This window comes from Athene cunicularia (assembly GCF_003259725.1).
Source record: "Athene cunicularia isolate RWA chromosome 3 unlocalized genomic scaffold, athCun1 chr3_part1, whole genome shotgun sequence".
Lineage (NCBI taxonomy): Eukaryota > Metazoa > Chordata > Aves > Strigiformes > Strigidae > Athene > Athene cunicularia.
Genome location: NW_020799097.1, coordinates 65,958,199 through 65,979,862, shown reverse-complemented (window position 1 = coordinate 65,979,862; position 21,664 = coordinate 65,958,199). Strand labels below are relative to the sequence as shown.

Sequence of the window (21,664 nt, the reverse complement as noted above, 5' to 3'; positions counted from 1 at the left end):
CTTTTTTTTTTTTTTCTTCCCTGTTCCTACTTCCCAGGTTTTCAGACTGAAGAGGGAGAGAGTATTAGAGAAATTTAAGAGAGCTGGCTCTCTAAACAACTACTCAGGAAATCAGAGAAAGAATCTTAAGGCACTCACACATTTCATTCTAGGTTAGCCTCCACTTTAAAGCACTTAAGACAATTTGCATTTATTTTGCCACTAGATGCACACAGACAGCCAGCTTCAGATGAGGACTTTCTCTTTGGTATTATCAGATCTTTACCATCTTTTAGAGAAGCTTAAAACTGATAAGGGACCAAAGAGGTGATCTACTTGTTTCTTATCCATCTTTTATTTATATGATTCAAAATGTCACACAGAAAGAAGGTTTTATATGGAACTGTGATAAAAACTAGCCTATTTAATGGTATCATTGTACATTACTTGGCAGTATAAATTGATTGTATCCCGTAATATCACTATGAAGCCATATTTTTTTTTTTTTTAAACCAACAGAAAATCTGAAAGCAGAGACAAAGTGATTGCTGGCTATATTTAACAAAGTCCGGTTCAGTCCTCAGAAACAATACAGTGTGCTTCCCTGTTTTAAATGTATTAATTCTTCTTAATGGCAATCTTTTTAAAAGCACTAACAAAAGAGATTTTCCTTATAGGTCAACATATTTATTCAGATCAAAGAGAGCAGTAAGATTCACAACTGAGATGTTCCCTATCAGTGGCCATTTCATAAGAAGGCAGAATAGTATATCTGTTAACTTCAGTGTTGCGTAACTGCACAGGAGGAGCAACGAAGAGCAAAACAGGCAAATCCACAGCAATTTACTGCTTTGTAACTCAAACCACTATTTAAATTAATCTCAAAAAAACTCAGGAAGTGCCACCATAGCTGGACAAAACTAAAACAAAAGCAATTTCTCTGTGGCAAGATATACTTAGTAAGCAAACTGCTACATTCTACACGACTTCCCATTTTTGGATGAAGCCCCTGCTGAAGAAAGCTCCAGAGAAATAAGGCCTAAGGCACTGCTGCTGTGTGAGCATTGCAAAAACGTCACACTGAATGCAACCACCTAATCAGCCACAGGCAGAAAAAAGGATTCTAGTATTCTGAAATTTAACCAGACGTGTAAGGGCCAAAACCAAGTAACAGAACAGCAAATGTTTCCCCTAAAGAAATAAAAGCATGGTTTTTTGCTATGCTCATTATTTTTTATTATACTAGAAAATGGTGAATAAAATCATGCATTCATTTCATTTATGATAGATAATTATCATGACTGGTGACAGGGTGGAATATGCTAAAATTTCTCCAAGCAGAATTTTGAACTGTTTTGTTTTAACTAGCTAAATAAACTTACTTCAAATGTGGTGCACATGTAAAGAAAAGCTTAAAACAACACATTATGTATTTAAATCTGACATACTGAACAAATGAAATGTTTGTGTAGTAAGTAAAACCAGATTTAGTGTTTCTTTTCACCATACCCTACAAGATTTTAGAGGTAGTAGATATTATCCACCCACACCTCATTGTTATGCGCAGGTGAGGAGGAGGAAAACCAGCTTTCCTACTTTTTAACTCCCAGTTGGTTTCTCAGTGAAATGATTTCTCTTCGTTCTGTGTGAATGAAATAGTTATTGAACCAATGAATAACAGGAAGAAATACTTTCTCTGCATCTGCAGAGACGACTAATGTCAAAAAACATCTGGTGCTTAACCATTACCTTCAGTAGTTCTGTGGTGTGGTTCATCTTAAAAAAACCTTCAATAACACATGCTCCAGCTAGATGTAACCTGGATGCGTAATCCGTGCTGATAAAAATATCCAAAACTATGCTGTATCAGGATACATGACAGATTATGAGTGTTACATTATCACACATCCAGCAACAAGGATTACCACCAGTGAGATCCTCAGCAGACAATGTGATTGAGCAGTTCTTACAACAGAATGAGATGGATGTGTAACTCTAGAAGAGTATTAACATGTCAAAGAGTGAAGGTTTTCAATCTATTAGTCAGGACTCAGGTGGACAAAGTCCTAGGAAACCTGCATCAGTGTTGAGCATGATCTGAGCAAGGGGTTGATGACCTCCTGGCTTACTCTCCAACCTGAGTGATACTATGACTACATCAAATCTGGGGCTTCACATTAGGGAAAGTGTTTAGCCTTGTCAAGGACTGAAATCTTGTTTGCAAAACACAGATATCTCTAGAATGACTCCAGATGATCACAAAATCTCATACTTCTGAAGTGTTTTCACAATTCACTGAAGAACTTCTCCTATAGTCGTTATAGGTTTAAGCTTCACATAAGGATACTGGTGCACAGACACTGCAGCAGTTAGTACTTGGTCTTCTACAAGTATCTCCTTGTTGTTAAGACTTCAAATGTGTTACTCAATTTGGGGGAAAAAAAAAGGAGTCAGGGGACACAAATCCACTGAAGATTTGAGGTTAAATTTGTATAATATCACTAATATGTACATGATAGTATCTGATTGCTATTTTATATGTTCATATAGAAACAACTCGAAAAAAACCCTGTTAAGATTGTGCCATCCATCTAAAACTGGAGATCATTCTGTGACTGCAACGTCTGCAAAGACTAGCTAGGCTCAACTCATCTATTACAATAAAGGCAAGCTATTTGTACATGTTTAGGCATGTATCTGTTACTGGCACTCAGAAAAAATGAAGACAAGTATCTGGTTATTTCATTGCCATTTGCTGTCTAAACAGGTCAGGAAGTTCTTACATACACACTTACATATCAGTGCTGCTCTTTACAGCTCCTGTTTGATTTTTCATATGTAATCACAGACTGATCTTTCAGTCTCTGGTGACTGCTCAAAATCTGCTTCTCTCTCCATGAAACTAAAAGACATTAAAACCAATAGTTATGATTTTTACATGTAATTTCAGAGTCCACTGTTTCCCAGTCATAGAAAGAATTCTTACATCTTGTGTCCAACTTTCAGTTCACATTAAGTGATGCTATGCATTCTTTGGTGAATTCCTCATCATGGTATTTTTTCCTGGATCTTTCCAAGTTTTGGTGTCAGCAGCAAACTAACATCAACTCAGCTTTTAACCAAGATGTACAATTTTAATAAAAAATTATCACTTAAGTATCTGTACGGCAAGCTGCATGCGAAATGCAGCGCTAATGTATTTTCTTGAAAAGGCTTAACAGTTTTGCAGGTAATCTTTCCAGTGGCTAAAGGCCTTATCAACTGGTGGAGTGTTTTAAGGATTTGAATTTTCATGGGTTGCCAATGGCATCTGTGTGCAATGTTGACAAGAAACTAACAAACTAGGATGATAATGTTTTATTTTCACTTTGTGGAGTCTTCTGTCGATTAAAATGTCAGAGGCGAGATATGGATGTAGTCACAGAGTTATTTTTTCTGTTGCTGGTAAAGGCTGAAATCAAAGCTTCAGTTTGTTTTGGGATACTGGAGTCTTCCAGTTTAGCATCTTAGATGTGTACACTTCAAAAAATGGCTAGCCTTAAAAGAAGTGTACCGTTCCTCACCATTGCTCCTTAAAACCAGAGAAAGAACCCTGAATCTTAATGCCTGTTTATGGTACCGTAATCACATCTACTGTGGTCTGCACAGATATATTCAACTAAAAGACAGAACAAGAGTAAGGAAACTGTGGTAGGAGGGACTGCTACCCCCTTACAACAAATCCTACCCTACATATCCTATACATACGCCACTTCACAGACAAGATTCGGCCATTCACATTATATGTCCTGTTATTTCTCCTCCTTTGTTTGGCCCTGTAGTACCTTATGGGTGGGATCTCACAAGTATGCAATGTTCTTGTGAGCAAGGCCAGTGGCTGCCTAACTTTAACTGCAGCAAAGTTTTTGAAAAATCTCACTTTTTTCTAATCTATGAAATGAATATGCAAAGCCTATATGAAGGACTTTCAGATAAGCCATCCTGAAGGTCCATAAACAAGTCTTATATGCACTGTCAGGTGAAATTAGGTTGCTGGTTTTTGTCTTTTAATTCTTCCTTGATTTTCAGAATGATAAAATATGTGAATGCTAGCTTCATATCCTACATTACATACTAAGATGAGAAATACTCTCCAGTGCAGTTGAACAATATTGTATTACTGTTTTATTTGAAGAAACTGTGAAGAAGAATTACAGCTAGCAATTATTACAGCAGTCTATGCAAACTTTTATCATTATGGCTAGGACTTCAAAGGAAACTGAAAAAGAAACCTACTAGAATTCATAGCACAAGGTACAAAGCACTGGAAAATCATATTTTATTATACCTCATGACATCATCCAGTGATAACTAATTTTATTGTCAGATTCTATAGATAAACTAAAGCCCAAAGAGTTTACTAACTGATGAAATGTTAAAGCTCAGGACATTCTGGAAATAGACAGTCAAAACTCTTGACTGAACAAGACTCATTAAACAATCCTTTTGCCCTTGATAGAAGACAGTTGGCAGAAATTCTTCAAGATTTGAATACCTCCCTCCCTTATAGACATCTTTGAAAGGTCATACTTAAATATAGGCATACACACTTTAAATAAACACCACTTGCGTCTTCCTCTTGCTGATAAAGCCCATATGAGAAGTCTATCATGGAAAATAATAATTTTCAGTTGCGGATGCTGGCAATGAGTGGAAAAGTTGCACAATAAATTTATGAGAGTCTACCCTGTGCTTCAGTTTGTCTACCTAACAGATGAAACATGTATTTCTAACTGGAAGAAATCCTTCATCCAGCCTTGGTCTAATTTTCCATGCCTGAACCTTCAATCTCAACTATGTCTACATACAAAGTAAAGATAAGATGATAGCAATATCAAATGATAATGATGTGCATTCATATTACTAAGATGTAAATGGCAGCACAGGGTGCAAGCTAGAGGCCTTAAAACTGGATAAAGAATGCACAGAGGTTCAAGCACTAAATCGTCATTTGGAAGAGCGCAGAACAAAAATAAAACTAGCACAATTTTCAAAGTAAAACTGTCAGAAGCAAATTCGGACTATGATTACTCAAAAATATAAACACCTAAAATTCTTTTGCTGCCATGATTGTTTACTACTAATTAAGCAGATAATTTTTTCACACTCCATTTGCAGCAACATCTTCTGTTTGAAGTGTTGTAAAGATGTTGTGTTTGTCCAACACAGAAACAAACACTTGTAAATTTCCCTTTTTGATGGTTCTACACTTTGATCAATTCAGTTCCTTTTATGACTTTAGGAAAACTGGCTTTTAGAGATTTATTCAATTTTCTGAGAAATGGCTACACGAAATGTTTGATGACCACTAACTTTGGCTCTGTAGATTAATGTTCTGTGTCACAGTTGAGGTGACATAAAAATAAAGCTGTGGAAAAGTCAGATTCAGGATGAGTATCAATATTGCTTCCTCTTGTCATGGTGGTTCTCTATAAAATACTTGGACATACTTGGTAAACGGTAAAGGTCCAAAGCATGGTTTGTTCGCAGACCTGCCAGAAAATGAAGAGGGAAGGAAGGATGTTTATAATGGAAGTGGGTCTGACTGCTGTAAGTTTAAAGCTCAAAACAGACAAATCACTTAGGCTGTAGATTTTCAAATGATAAAAATTTGGAAGTCATTGTCATATCATTAAAGATTAAAATGGCTGCTACTCTCAAAATTAGGTGTATCTGGAAGCTATATACTACGTTTAACTGGTGTTCTGCGGAAGCAGACACACAACCTTATCTGAGTGTAAAGAGCAAAGGTAGGCTTCCAGTGCTGGGTCCAGCGCAGGACAAATCAAGCCGTAGTGCAGAGTAAAACAGCTGACACCAAAACTGACTCTCTGACTCTGGACGTCTGTTACGAGGGTTCACTCATGCCTCTAGTAGAATACTTTACATCTTCATACTTTCTTTTTAGGCCCGTTTTCTTTAATTAAGTCAAAGACCATTTTAGGCCACACAGCTGAAAGAGATACTAGGGAATTACTCAGAAAAGATTAATTTCACGCTCTGGGATGGGAATGTGAAAAATGTGCTCATAATAAAACATGCTTGGAAGACATTCTTGTGAGAAAAAGAGTAAGCCATAAACCCTTACTCTCCCCACAGAAAAGTGTTAATTAATGAGATGACTGAAAACTGTAAACATAAAATATAAATTTAAAAAAAAACAACAAAGAGAGTTTGTGATTCAATGTGACTCATGTTCCACTTCACCACATGAATATAATACTTTTTGTTGTATATCCCAATGTCCTCCTTTCTTTAATATATAATCTTAAGTAGATATATACACACTCTCTCTTATGTATCTCAAAACCTTTGGGCTAGAGTTGGCACTGCCTTTTTTCCTGAAAGGTGAAGCACTCCACAGCTGTGAAAGCCGGACCTCCTCACGGGCTGCCTTTACAAGGGAGAGGAAGGCATGCAGCCTGACCTCACTCTCCCGCACAAAGGCCAGCGGTACATAGGCAATGGTACAACCACAGACTACAAAATATGCTAATAAATAAAGGGACACACAAAACTGAAGATCGGGAAGGCTGCCACAACAACATGTTCCTCTCCAAAGCATGCACACAGCTGCCTCAGCTCAGCTTTTGAGAAGGACCCTTAAGCAGAAAGGCCCAGCTCAGGAAAGTGGCCTTGATCTATGAGGATCTGGGACTGGTGAAACACTGACAATACTTATTTGTAATCTTCACTGCAACTCACTGATCCTTTATGAATTTTCAAACAAATAATTAATATTGGAAAAAAACCTGTCCAGCACAGTGAAGTAATAATCCACAGACATGAAACACATTCCTCATTTCTCTCTCCATTCAACTCCGCAGCTACATGAAGACAGTAGCACAGTAAACAAGCCTCCTCCTTCTCAACACACTTCAAGTCATTCTTCCCACACACAGCTGCCACTATCATGCATATTTCAAAGCCTCCATCTGGGCTTGACAACTGTACCTTCCTTTCTTCCAGCCAACAGAAATACACATCCTACTCAAACAGGCAGGGATGATACTGCGCTGTTTATTTCAGAAAAGAAGCTGTTTCACAAGTAGGTCAGGTGGGTGGAAGCCCCCATGCTAACCTACATGTTCACTGTGTAGGTCTGAGCTACCCTGCATTCATTTTTCCCTCTTTCCAGATAGAAACTGTCTCCAGGAAGCATGTGAGGATTCATGGTACTTGTCCAGGCTGCTGAATGCCTGGTTCTACTGGATAAACACCTACTGCTCACACAGGAATTAACTTCACAGTATACACCCAGCAGGTTCAACATTTCCCAGTGATTCTTCATTTATGCCGCACGTACTACACAGTGCAGGTACACCTCCTTCTGTCCAGAAACATGGCAATAATCCCCGCAGTTGTTGCAGACTGAAGATGCCCTGAACTCAGCATACACAGGGGCCAGTTCTCCAGTCTGGGGCCTCTTCTTTTCTCCTGAAGGTCACCTCTCCCTGCTGCAGCTATCCCTACCTATGATGCTCTGCTGCAGCAACCACCCACTCTGCACCCGTGGCAGCAGCCTACATTCTACCATTTAAATAGCTATATCTCCTCCTTTCTCCCTCAGCAGCAGCCTGGACTCAGCTCACCCTTCCTGTATCATCAAATGCACCTTCCTACATCCACCAACAACCACTCTGCCTCTCCCTATCTCTTGCTCTGCAGCAGCTGGATAGGCAGGGCTTGAGGACAGTGTCTGCTGCAACACTGGGAAAGGCTGAGGACAAGACAGGATATTGCTCTCATCTTGGAGGGGCCAAAACAGGAGCCAGTGTGGAGTCAGGTTACTCCTGCCCACCAAGCAGTAGCACGTGCCTTCCTTCGTTCACACCTGATGGCAATGTCCACGCACTTCCCATCTTTTTGCAGATCACAGTAGCAGCAACTGAGTCACTGGGTGAGACTGGGCAGACTGGAGGTGATGTCCGATTATCTGGACAGTGCTGCTTGAACAGCCAGTCTCAACTCAAGCCCACCACACCCTGTAAAAAGCCCCAAAGGCTGAATAGGAGTAATCTATGGGCAGCCTCTGTCCCACAGATCACCTCCTGGATCACCTAAGATTAACAATGTTTTAACATATGGATCACACAGCTAAGGTAATTCCTTATGGATTTTAATGACTATATATCCAGCCAATTTCAGTGTCTTCCATGCTGGGTTTGCATTTGGTTTAAATCATGCCTCTCTTCAGAGAGATGTTTAAGGTTTAGTTAGCTAATATTTCCTAAATACTTTGAGATCTTAATAAAAGGTAAAATGAGAATACAAAGCAATTTTACTTTTAGTAAGATACTTGCTACCAAGATTTATTAATTTTGTCCTAAAGAGAAATCACAAAATCTCCATTTACATGTGCATTGCTTCTTTCTTGGAAGATGGAGAACGAAGGAGATGGTACAAAAATAAGTATCCATAAAGAGAACAGACACGATTGGCTGTTTGGGATAATCACTCTTCAACTGTTTATACTATTTACTTACGCTTTCTTTTGGGAAGACCACCAAGGAGGAAAACCGCAAAGCAAACTCCAATGGAAGGATTCTTTCTGCCCAGAGTACTCATTCATTTTAGGTCATATGGAAAGAGATGTGCCCAAGATCTTCCGCCACTCGGCAGCCACTACCTGTCTTCCTACTTTAAACAGCATTTCCAACAAACTGAGATATGGCCTTAATTTTCCTGAAGTGGATCATACAGGTTTTTAAATTTTTCTTTTATATTTGTCATAGTGTTTTGGAGGTCACCCAGGCATTTTATGCAGACTGCTGGTACACTTAATCATTTCAGTGGCTTCCTGCAGTAAATCAGGAGACATTATATTAATAAAAGATGGGGCTGTTCCAGGTCTGATTCATAATGCTGAATCCCCATCTACCTGGCTTAAAAAGAGTCCTTTAAAAAGGTCAGTTTACTGTATGGAATTGTAAATATCAAGGATACATCTTTTCTCACACAAGATATATATGCTCCAGGCCAGCACCCTGAAAGGTACAGAAGACACTGGAGTGATTCAGAACGAGAGCTCATGACTGTCTGCACTACAACCTAGCCAAAGAGACCTTGTCTGAAAATACACTGTGACTGAGGCACACCACACAAATAAGCATATCATAAAACAGGTTTACCTCCATCACGGCACTTTGTCTGGCAAACACTGTTTAGTCACATGCACTGATCACAAGACCAAAGACAAGCAAAATAACCAGCTCTAAGAGGGAAAAAAAGTGGACTTGGCTTGTACCATATTATTATCATTATTTCGTTACTTCTTCAAAATACTTATTAATCCCTGCAATCAGGATGTACCTAATTAAAAAGCAAAAAACAAACAAACAAAACCTACCCCCCCCCCCCCCCCTCCTGACTTTCACTTTTATATTTAAAATTCAAGTTTGCTTTCACTATCTCACACCGCACAGGTACAATTCCTATGAATTAAGGGTAACATTTATGAGTAAGTTGCAACTTTCAGTTGCTCTCATGACATTGGTCTTGCCCCTGCTAAAGGAAAACAAAACAAGTTTTCTATTAATACAGCTAGCAAATTTTTTTCTGAATAACAATTTCTCATTGCAACATCTGATTCCTTTTTAATGTAATTTTGTCCAAGTATCTTAATGAAAAAAGTCAAATGTCTTTTTTTCACATGGTTAGTCGAACTGCACTGAAACAATGAATTTGAAATACTTTTTCTAAAGTTTTCTTCCCATCTGGAAGAAATTAACAATTTCTAAACTTAAAATCACACAAGAAGAGACATCAAAAAAAAAACCCCAACCCTTCAATACTTTATGGTCTTATCTTGCAAGGTGCTGGAAACATATTTCTAACTCACATGTAGTATGGTGTGGATGCTAAGTATCACTCAGAACTGGAAGTCTGACCTCAACTCCTTTGCAAACTAAGCAGAATGAATGTGGATAATACAGATTGAATACCTTCACATTAGCTGCCAGAGGTAAGGCCAAAATACCTCTGTAGATCAAGAGCTTTGAAAGATCCACAGACCTTATGTGACATTTTACCATGAGGCAGTTGTGAGCACTGGTTCCAACAACATGCCACATGGATCAAACCCCCTGGCAGGGTTGGACTCCCTGCAAAAAGTGGCATCGAGACCAAAGTGCTCCCATCAGAACACCACACCCAACCCACAGCCCACCCCTGTGCTGGGCACAGGACAGCTAACCAGGCAGGCTACAGACCCTAGGTGGGTCTCATGTTAAGCCCTCCCTGTTCCAGCCAGCACTTGATTATTTGGCTGACATATCTTAAAAGACATTATTGAATCTAAACCACCTAGTCCAGTCAGAATTTTATTTGTATTGACTTACATTTTAGCAACCTGATTTTATACTTCTGGTTTTCTGTGTGCCTACTGGGCATGTGTTCAGCCCTGCTACTGGTTGGATGTAGGGGCACAGAGCCATGGCAGGCTCATCTCCATCAGGCAACCCCTAACATGAATGAGTGTGCTTTCATGTAGGTATGAGTAGAAAGTTACCACTGTGAAATGCAGATTTTTCTCTTGCTCTGCTTCTAAATTTTAACAGGTATGTCTGCATGCACTCCCAATCCACCCACACAAACAAGGAAAAATACTTCTGTATGTTCACATGAATAAAAAAGAAAGCTTCTTCTATTAATCACAGTAATAGCTGAAAAGCTAAGCAATGTTTAAAAATATTTTTGTTCATTTCACTGAATGCAGTAGATTTCAAACCTCACAATATTATTGTAAGCTTTCTTATTAGGAAATATAAAGTACAATAGAAGTTATTTCAGCATTTCACTTAAAATATATAAATTACAAAAAAAGAAAAGACGGAAAATGTCTAAATAAATATTGATTGCTGATTCCATACATTATTTTGATTTGCCAACTTAAATATCAATTGCTATCAAGGACCTGCTTCTGAATTGGAAAATTTGTCATGAAAAACTGAATGGCAGACTATCAAAAAGTGACAAGATTTTGACACCATAATAAACATTAGGATCATGATCCATTATGGGAGTTTTTTCCTGTAACCAGCATGCTTAAAAACTTGTTCAAAAACAGAAAGCAAAGCTAAGAGCCTTATGTAATAGCGTAATTTCGAAAGCAGTTTCTTTAAGGTTATCACCACACCAAAATCAAGCTTTTCTGATGGAAGATGACCTATTCTTCATTGTTTCAGTTCTACACAGAGTGTTTTAAAAAGACAAAAGAATGACACTGAGTAGGTCTGGTATTTGGGGAGGACAGGGTGAGGATGCAGAAGACAACGTAAGACAGTGGATGAGCCAGGAGAAACGATAGCATGTGTGAATGATGGGAAGAAAGAGTATAAGGAGTACTGTGGGGACAAGAAAAGCAGCACTAGACAGGAAAATACAGGCTTCTGGAAGATGACTGGGTGTGCAGTTGGAATTGTGATACAGAGCTGAAAGATCACAAGACTGTGCTTAGTAAGAAGAGAATAGAAGGAATGGGGAAAGGGATATTGCACAGGCAGGTTCCTCTAAGGAAAAAAAGGCAGAAAACACAGATAGCAAACAGCAGCCTGTAACTGAGGAACCTGTCTGGGTGATAAGGGGCAGAATGGATCAGGGCAAAGTGGGAGCACTTTCATTCACAAAGCCAGCAGTGGATGAACAGAATCATCTCTTGCACACTGTCAAAGACATTCATGTTTTGCTTATTGTTGGTTGTTATTGTCATGCATGTTGTAGGCTGAATTTTAAAATCCACAAGTTCAGATCCCACTGGCTCAAATCCCCAAGTAACAAGAGGTCCCTCCATCCTTTTCTAAAATGCATCCTCATAAAATACATGTCAATTTTAACTCAGCCTCATAATTAATGGGGAACAAAACAGCTTTGAATTAATTTGGCAAAATCATTTTAGTGACTTCTGCCCCAAACCATGAGAAAAAGAAAATAAAACTTAGCCTGAAATGCCATATGACTTAATGGCATAGAATATAATCTTTGGAAATTCAGAGGTGTTTAGCTTCTGAAATTATACTGGCATTGAGTCAAGCAGATTTGAATACTAATCTTCTATAATAATATGTTAGAATTAGAAACATCATTAACTTCTTAATAAATACAGGAATATCCCTTTCTAGCCATGGTAGGTCATGATACAGTTGACCCAAAAGCTATCTGCGCTCTCTGGTTAGCTAGAGTTCCTTGACACTCAAAAACTTAACAGCATCTAGTACCTCAAACCACTGTAACCTTCTATCCATGGTTTATTAATTGGTCACGTAAACTGACTTCAGTAGTAGCAGGCCAATTTACCCTTAGAAGTGCAGAGTGTATGGAGGCACTATAGAACAGAGTAGCTTTTATGAACAATTCAATATTTTCAAATTACGTGCAGCGTAAGTAAATAACTATTATGTCAAACATATACACAAAGATGCATATCCTCCTCCAAACACCCCAAAGCCCCTTCAGCCTCCTGAAAGTACAATGCTGTGCAGCAGGTCCACACAGTAGAGGTTTCCTTTGTGACTTGCATATTCTTAGGACTCACTTCCCGGGACCTACAGGAATGCAGATAATTATTGTGTCTAATGCAAATTCACAGTTCTTGGAACACAGGTCAAGAAAGTTTTCACAGCATGGAGTTTCAATTTGTTTGTAAGCTTAAGTGAACAGCAAATGGGGACCTCTGCATCTGTCAGTGCATATGGCTTCTAACGAAGGACAAAGTTTTGTAAGCGCTCTCTGCTGAGCAGGAGCATGCTAAGCCAAGCAAGTTATGTGCAGGGAAGTGGTGACATGTCACCGGTGTGTCAGAAGTGGGTCGGTGTGTGGGAAGAGAAAATGAGGGAGAGGACAAGGAAAGGGAGGAAGTCTGAGGCAGCTAACTCATGCTGGTTTAACCGAGAAACAACAGCCACTTCTGTATCTCCACCCCTAGTTTTCACTCACTTCAACCTTATACCCGTCAGTCAAATACCTAAATACCAGTTTGTCACAACATAAGGCTCATTACCATGGTGCACTCTCTCACCTACCCACCCCAGGTACAAAGTGCTGTGATCTATTGGAAATTTCTTTTCTCTCCCACCTTCTCTACTTGTACCCTTTACAGAGCTGAGCCTGTGCAAGCACTAGCCGTAAACAACTTGCATCTTCTCTAGGGTCAAGGGTCCTATTGCAGTGCCTCAGGATCACACAGAGACGCTAGCCTGAACATTAGCTGTACGAAATGCTTCCACCACTTCAGCCAGAAACTTGTTAAGCATCTCACAGAGAAAACATCCTTTTTGCATTCATGCATTTTATCAATTTATACAGCAGCATTTTAAGTCAGCAGTTTCTTTTTCTTCCTTTTGCATCTGATCAAGTACATTTAGGAACATATGCCACCTGTGCTCTGCATGTGGAACTCCAACTCCTACTGAATTCTAATAATACTAGCAACAGTAATAAATAAAAATTTGTTACTTATGTGCTGGCAGGACCAGCAGGCTTCAAGACACCTGATAAAATATATGCAAATAGAGGGGCGGGGGGGGGAGTAAATTTACCCTCAGGTACAGACAGAACAAGCGATGTTTAACAAAAATGTACAAATATAGACAGCAGTGATTAAAACCAAAAATGAGCCAATCAATTCCTAACAGAGTAAAATTGAAATTCTCTGTTCAGTCCCTGCACAACCAACTCAAACACTGTGAAGCATCTAGCAACGTTTGTAGAGGTAAGATTCTGCTTCTTAAATGGTTTCACTTGAACTAATTCATTGCAAAAACCTATCGCCCCTTGTGCTATGCTTTACAAGTTAGCAAGGAATTAGCAAAGGATTTGATGTTCTGCTCTTCTGCACATTCTACTCTTTACCAGGACACCTAATACTCAGCTAGTAAAAGTCCAGTGGCACTAGTTTTGTTTTAAACTATACTGTAGAGAGTCCTCAAGCACTCTGAAACAACTAACGTGACAGACAACTGTAGCAAAAATACCTGAGCTCAGCTGCACATAGATCTAAGTGGAAATTATTATATAATTTCACACTTTGGAAAGTACTTGTTTGGAAATCTTACTGTAAACAGTCTGCTTGCAAGGGCAGTGGCAAGGCAAGATGTTCAGGGAACGCAATGAGAGGCATTCAAATGTGTCTTTCAAACTCTTGAGGGAAAATAGTGTGGACTTACCTAAGCTGCCAGAAGGAGCTTTCATACAAATGAAAATCAGGTTCCAATTTTCTCCTAGCATTTCACAAGAGCTTAACCTGTTTCCAAACAACAGAATCTCTAAATTTGCAGTATACTGCAAAAAAAAACCCCAAAAAGCAATGCCAACTATATGCCAAGAGAATGTAAAATATCCTGAGGTAACTGACAAAATGCTGATGAAAACCCTCTAAATGCTTAATCACAGTTCTAATTGGAAGAGGGACTTGTTTTTAAATCTTACCAAAACATGCTTAGAAATTTTAATTTACTTTAGTTTCTTCCTCTCTGAAAAGGCTGGAAGTTTTATTTCAGTTTCCAACTGATTTTGTTTTTTCTTCAGACTTCAGTTAACTTTTCCACCTAGTAAAGTTAAACACAGCTTTTTCAGTGGGAGCAAATTTAACTATGTCAAGTTGAAAAAATCTTGCATCATACATAGTAAAAGTAATAGAACAAAGGCCATAAGGCTTTGAAGACTAATAATAAATTCAGAGCTTTTGAAAATATGGTATGGGGAAAACATAGTTATTCAAATAAATGCAAGTAAATAAGGCAAAATTCGAAAAAGCTTTCATTAGAAGGAAGAAAGCTTTTCATATTCACCCATTCAAAGAGTAAACAAGGAGCCTGTCCTTCACTTCAGTCTTCAAATAAGCCAAGGATTTGTCAATTTTGTTCCTAACTAAGGTGCCATACGTACCCCTGGACATGTAATGTGAGCATACCTGGCCTCAGATTCAGATACTGTTTCTTCAACTTTGTTTTATTACTTTTTACAGTGCTTTTACTTTGTTTAAATCTGCAAACTTCTGTAGAATGTTGGGGTTTTGTAATTTCATAAAGGTTCTTTTTTTCTATTTATAGGTTTAAACAACTTCCTATTTTGTTGTATGGTGACATACTGGCACATTTCAAATTTCCATCACACTGATAATAAAAGATTTTTATCATGTGAGCATTTCCCCATTTTCAGATAGGGTGATCAAGTTTTTCCTTTTTTCAGTCTAAGGACAAAACAAGTAGCTACCCACATGGACTTCTATCCTACAAGTCTTTGTACATCCTCAGGTTGATGTAACTGCAAAGATTCAAGTGGAATTTGATTTTTATTAAAAATATTTTTAATCTACAACACTGTTGGCAATTTCCTGTATTAGTTAAGAATATTATTTGATAGGTTCTTTACTACAACTTAAGAAGGTAGATCTCTCAAAATTTATTTATTGCATAAACTTACATGGCCTCACTAAGATAACACAAATATAAGGTCACAAATACATTGATTAAATATTTTGTAATATACTTAATATTCACAACAAATTAGGACAGACTAGAACTGCAACTCTGACTTCAACACAGAACACTAACATAGAATAGTAGATGTGTTGTCCTTGTTTAATTGTTTAAAATATTTCTCAATTTTGCCATATGGAGGCATGTAAGATTATCTGAGTTATCCTTAACCACTATAATAAAACAGTAAAGAAAATCATTCAACTGTAATACAGGATTTTTTTAAGGGGAACAGAAAAACTACTAAACCAACTTCTTGAAGCTGTCATAATTCGAAACTGTTCTGGCAAAACTCTACAGACTTTACACTAGCTTAAAACACAGCACTGTTACCTATCACTTACATACTCCCAAGTTGTAAAATAATATTACTGACATTAGTTAAATCTATCACCATAGCAAGTGATCCCCATTTCTCTTCCCTTCCACTCTCCTCCTTTCCCCTGCCAACCCTTCTGCCAACACAAATATTTCAAGACAGCTGTAACTTTCCTAAGAATTCCCAAATTAAATGTTCAACATATTAACATATGTTCAATTGTAAAATAAAGACATGCTAATGCAATGTGAAAATGGAATTCTTCAATGTAGTGCTCAAATTCCACTCAATTTGTAACAGAGCTACCATAAGCAAATGGAAAACATGGGTCTATGAGTAAGAAACGATGATTCTATTACATTTTTTATTACTGCATCAACGGCACTATACGTTACTGTTTCTCTGACATGTTTACAGCCTGAGAGGGAAAAAGAAAACACCAAAACACAAAGTTATTAAAAGGCTTCCTTACATTGCCTTTTTTCTCAAATACATTAAGCACCATTAAGAAACCTCACCTTGTTATTCCTCAAAAAGTAATCCCTTTCTTTCTCTGTAAACTGATAAACACTCCATTGACTGTATTCTCTGTTATACTAACAACACTGAGATATTTAGACATGGTGATGAATTACCTCTGGGAATAATACATAATAATATTTTACACTTCTGTAATCTTTTCACCCAAAAGCCATAAAACACTTTAATATCAAGGTACCTTTACACATGATGAAAGAGGAAAGCAGAAGGTGAAATTCACTGTACTAAAGGAAATCCTGGAAAAAGAGTCATAGTTATATTCCATAGAGTGTGGAATGTGTTTTTACTTTTGTCCTCTGTGTTGTGGTTCCATACAGTTAGCAACAAAACTTGCTCAACTTTAGATACCACACCAGTGGCACAGTTTATTATTCCTTAATTCTGAATCTTCTGGCCTCTGACATTTTTTGGTTATTTTATTTCCTACCAGCATGATTAAATCCAAACTGGGCACAAACCATCTAAAATTTTTAGTCATGCTTTGTTAAGCCGATATCTTTTTTTGTTGTCTAGTAACCATATCTCATATAATTTAATAAGCAATTAAATACACTAAATAAGTAAATTACAAATCTACCAACTCTAGTTTCTAGTCCTATTGCAAGCATGCCCTTCTGAAATTTTCCAAAGACAAAACCCGAACTAAGTTCTGATCATTATTTAAACTAAATCTGAATGCATTTTCTGCAAAACAAACACAACATGTACTAGCAAAAAAATGTGCTGGGAACAGAGTTTATACCTGGTTTTGTAGAACTCAGTCTTCCAGACAATGTATAAAAGTTCATACACGGACATCCTGCTATTTCTTTCAAGAGAATAATAAAAGTATAAGGACAGGTAGATTTATATATGAGCAAAATCAATTCCTCTCTAGCTCTGGCTGCCCTGAATCAAGTCATATGAACACCCACACTAACATTCTGTTATTCAAAACAGGATCATTAATCATAATCATAAAACATAAAACTTAAGACTGCTTCCAAAAATCTAGCCTTGCTTTTTGTCTCTGTAACTACCCTGTTCAGCCTATCAGAGAGACCTTAAGATTGAAAGAAAAAAACAAAACAGTATTTTGTTAATGCATGCATATGTATGTGAAATAGTATCTTGGTTTACTCTAGCTTCGAGGAATGAGGTTTTCACAGAAACTGCACAACGAAAACTAGAAGCTATTTAGACCAGTGCATCTCTTACTAAGGAGATACATACTTACTTTAAGCTACTTTTCTGCAAATCATCACACACACCCAAACATAAGAAGGAGAACTGGACTTCTTTCAGCACCCACAGGCTCCATTTTATTCCAGAATACAAATTCTATTTGTTTTTGCTTTCTCTGAACTGTTAAGAGAGCCAAGAGAAAAAGAAGACCTTAACCCTTGAGACAGCAAGCGTCCTGCCGTTTTAGACAAGTTGGTGCAACAGATCCCTCAATATGCATTATAAAGGCAGGTGTGTGACTGCAGTGTATGCAGGGTGACCTAGTTATCTTTAATTCAAGTACTATTACCTTTAATTCAGCTACTTTGAGTACTGAATAAAGAGTGGTACAAGTAGGGAAAATTTCTGAGTGACTTACACAGCTGACAAACTTGTTGCAAAGAATCATTTTGTACTGGTACCATTTTCACCCTAACTTAACTTTCAACTATGAGGTTCAACAATGAATTTATGGGTTGTGATGCTGGACAGTGAAGTCCTACAGCAGTCCACTAATAAAGCCTAAAATGGTGAATCTGCCAAAGACAGCTATACAAGAAATTTTAAGCACACCTCTTGAAATATCCTGTTTGAATCCAGTTCTTTGTCATTTTCCCAGGAACTAACATCAGGGCTTGGTTTGTGTTGAGGCTAAATGAAAGCAACATGTAGTTCTGAACTAGACTGAATGTTCAGTTCAATAATCAGATCTCCTGGGCCCACTGACTGATCTGGGTAGCAACTCTTAACCTCTTTGTACCTCAGTTTCCCACTCTATAAATGACAAAAAAGATACTGGTCTCTTTTCAGAAGTGTTTTGGAATCCACAGGTACTAGGCAGATATCTTTACCATCTTTTGAATAAGCAGGATAAGTATCTACCACCTCTCCATACCAGGGAGAAAGTCTGAAGTGGAGAAATGATTGTTAGCAACAACAGTGAGAAGCATTACCAGTATAACAGTGTAACAGCAAAACATACTTCCAGTGCATTGCCTCATAAACCAGAAAAATACTTAACTAACATAGGTGTTTTAGGAATGTTGCCACCACATTCGCAACTGCAAAAAAACTGAGTCATCAGAATGACAGCAGTTAAAGAAGTAATCAGCTGCGCTTACTTTCCTTCTTAATTCAAGGACAGGAGAGATTAAGCATGAATATTAGCATCCAAGAAAATCTTATGTAGGTATGAACATCCTAAATATTATAGACGGACATTACAGGGATATTACAGTCTTTAGCTTTGTTTTGAGCAACTTCCTCATAATGCTCAACTTCTGTAAACAGTGTGAGGGATGTAAGTCTACTCTTCAATGAATACATTTAGAATACTTTACCATGTCTTGTATTTTAGAGTCCAAACTACAAGTTTTTAATAATTCAACTCAAAATTATATTGCCTGCAGATAAGTGTAAATCATTTCACACAGCACCTCTGCAAAGCCAGCTACCTAAATCTTGAAGACATTTATTGATGCTGAGACTGGAATGTCCTTTTACAAATGGACAGATTAAAAAAATAAAAAAATTACTTCTCAGATTCAAGTCATAAACTCACTTTTCTCAAAAACTGGTAGCATTTTTTGGAAACAGAACTTCTACGTGCTTCTGTGATGTCAAAGATGAAATCTCTGCTTGTGGAGGTACAATCTGTAGCAAGCACTCACGTCTGCCAAGACTCTGGCATTGATGGTATTTTGTCTAGACAGCCTTTGAATGTGACTGACACAGGCACACTGCACATGGTTGAGGAAACTGAAACTTATGGAAGAGCTTTTCAAGACTTAAGTCAACATACAGTATTTTGGAAATATGCCTAACATCCTCTAACCACACCTCCTGGTATCCTCCTCAGGAATTTAACAGGTTTTGTTTCTTCAAGTCTCCCAGTTGTTCCAAGAGACAGAAAGATACAGATTTGCTTAGATAAGATGCTACCAGGGCCATATGGACATAAATAAATACTGTCAGGAAGTGGAGAGGTCTGTGTGCTGGCTAATCACCAAGAAAGGCATTCAAGTCCTTGAATTGTGTGTTACATGGAAGGATTGAAGACTGTAAGGAACTACTAACCTTTTCTCAACTATCTGACTTGACTATGAGAAACACATGACAACTATTAGCTAAAAGACAGAAATGACTAAATACAGTTGGTAACTATTGTAGACATTTTACAAAGCACTATTTACCCTTGCCCTTTTGGGCCATGACAGAAGTAGCCTGAACCATGTGTGTGCTTTGATGGGCAAGTCCACATGAACTTGCCACAGACAGCAGGCAGTAATTTTTGAGAAATTATGAATATCACATACTGTCAGATGTTATTTTCACTGCATGGCAGCCTTAGGTCACTTGATCCTCAAGTGACCGTCAGGACTAGAATAGAGAAAAAGGTGAAGAAGACTCAAAGACAAGATCATCAACTTTTAGCTTTAGTTGGTTTGCTTCCAATTCAACTGCCACTAAAGTCAACAGTTCCCCCCTAACTTACTGGGACTTGATGCTAACCTCTATCAGCTAATATTACTGACAGTACTGTTCAGCAGCCCAAAAGGAAAGAAAAAAAACCCCAACCATATTCTAGTTTGCCTTCCAGTAAAACAACAGGCCTTAAGATGCTCACAGTAAAATCACTAGTTATAGCTGTGGATACTCAGCAATCCAGCAAAGTTTTGGCACCCAACACAAAAATTATCCTGGCTAAATGCAAAATACAGTAGGTGCTGCTTCCCTCCAAACAAAATATGGGCCTCATTGAACCTTAGCTTAATCCCAATACAGAAATTTGGACACTTGACCTGCCAGGTTAACAGTGTTTGAGTTTGGTCTCCAAACTCACAAACTCAACCTACTGACTGGATATGAAATGAGTAGGCAACAATAGCAGTACTTGTGAATCTACAGTGAGATTCTGAGAGGGGTTTTATCACTGGGAAGTCCTGCAATACTTGAATTTTGGGACTTTTCTGTAACTTGGTAGGAACTGCAGAATTTCTCACCTATTTACCCTGTGATCCAATGAAAAAAACCTATTTTGATCTAAGTACTAGGTGTAAGCTGACTATGGTGTTTCTGAAGCAGACACCAAGTTTCTCCTCCCATCTCCGATCTCCCGCCCCCTTTCCTCCCACCTGCACTAGGGAAGCACTGTTGTGGAGGCATCAAGGCTAGGAAGCTCAGGGCAAAAGCAGCCCCAGGCCTGCACCTGGTGTCTTCCAGCAGGCCAGCATGCTTGTGACTGTTCCAGATCTGGACCCTTATGAAGAAAAACGAAATGAAACATCTTTTGTTTTGTAGGGTCGTTTATGGATTTGCAACCAAAACTAGCTGGGTCCGGCAAGTTGAGTTGTCCAACATTTTTCGTGTCAGCTCTCACACGCTGGCACCTGTCGGAGTTGGATTCCTCAGAAAGGTCAAAGGGAGCAAGACATGTTTTCTATTTTGACAGCCCCCGGCAGCCAGATGCCGGGACCAGCAGGTTCTGGTGTTTATTGTCAGCCATTAAAGAAGGCAAAACACAGCATCAGCACCGCGGTGATGGGGCGTCAGGCGCCCCTTCCCCACGGCCTCTCACACGCAGCAGCCCTTCGGCTTTGTCCGTGTCTTTCTCCGCTCAAACCACCGGGCTCCGCTGCCGCGGTGTCCGGCCGTCTCCTCTCACGGCCGGCCCTGGAGTCACAAATGTCGCCGTCCCCGCTTTAAGGTCACCTCATGGCGCTGCCGTCGAGCAGGGCCGCCGCCTCGGGGGGCCGCGGTGAGCCCGAGCGGGGCCGCGGCCGTTCCACCGGCAGCCTGAGGGAGGGGGCAGGGCCACGGGCGCCGGGGGCACTTACCAGGTCTATGAAGGTCAGAAATTTCCAGCTGCCTCCATAGGTCTGATGCGCGGGCATGTCAATGGCTTTGTAATTGCACAGGATGGAGCAATAGGACAGAAGGATGGCGGCGCGCAGCACCTGGCAGGGCACCAGCGCCATGTTGCACGGCTGCGCCGGGGCGGCGGCGGGCTGCGAGCCAGGCCGGGGTGCGCTTCCGCGTGTGTGCGTGTGTGTGTGCGTGTGTGTGTGCGGGAGGGACTCCCAGCGCCTCCGCACCTGTCTCTTATACA

The 21,664-nt window shown here is 39.0% G+C and overlaps 1 protein-coding gene across 1 annotated transcript in view; it reads right to left on the bottom strand.

Annotated features, from left to right (window-relative positions):
• AIG1 (androgen induced 1) overlaps positions 1 to 21,636 on the bottom strand; it is a 126,089-nt gene extending 104,453 nt beyond the window's left edge. Inside the window, exon 1 of the mRNA XM_026845880.1 lies at positions 21,393 to 21,636. Within this exon, the coding sequence (XP_026701681.1) occupies positions 21,393 to 21,533 (141 nt within the window). The 5' untranslated portion in view covers positions 21,534 to 21,636. The remainder of the gene's footprint in view (positions 1 to 21,392) is intronic.
• Positions 21,637 to 21,664: the final 28 nt, after the last annotated feature.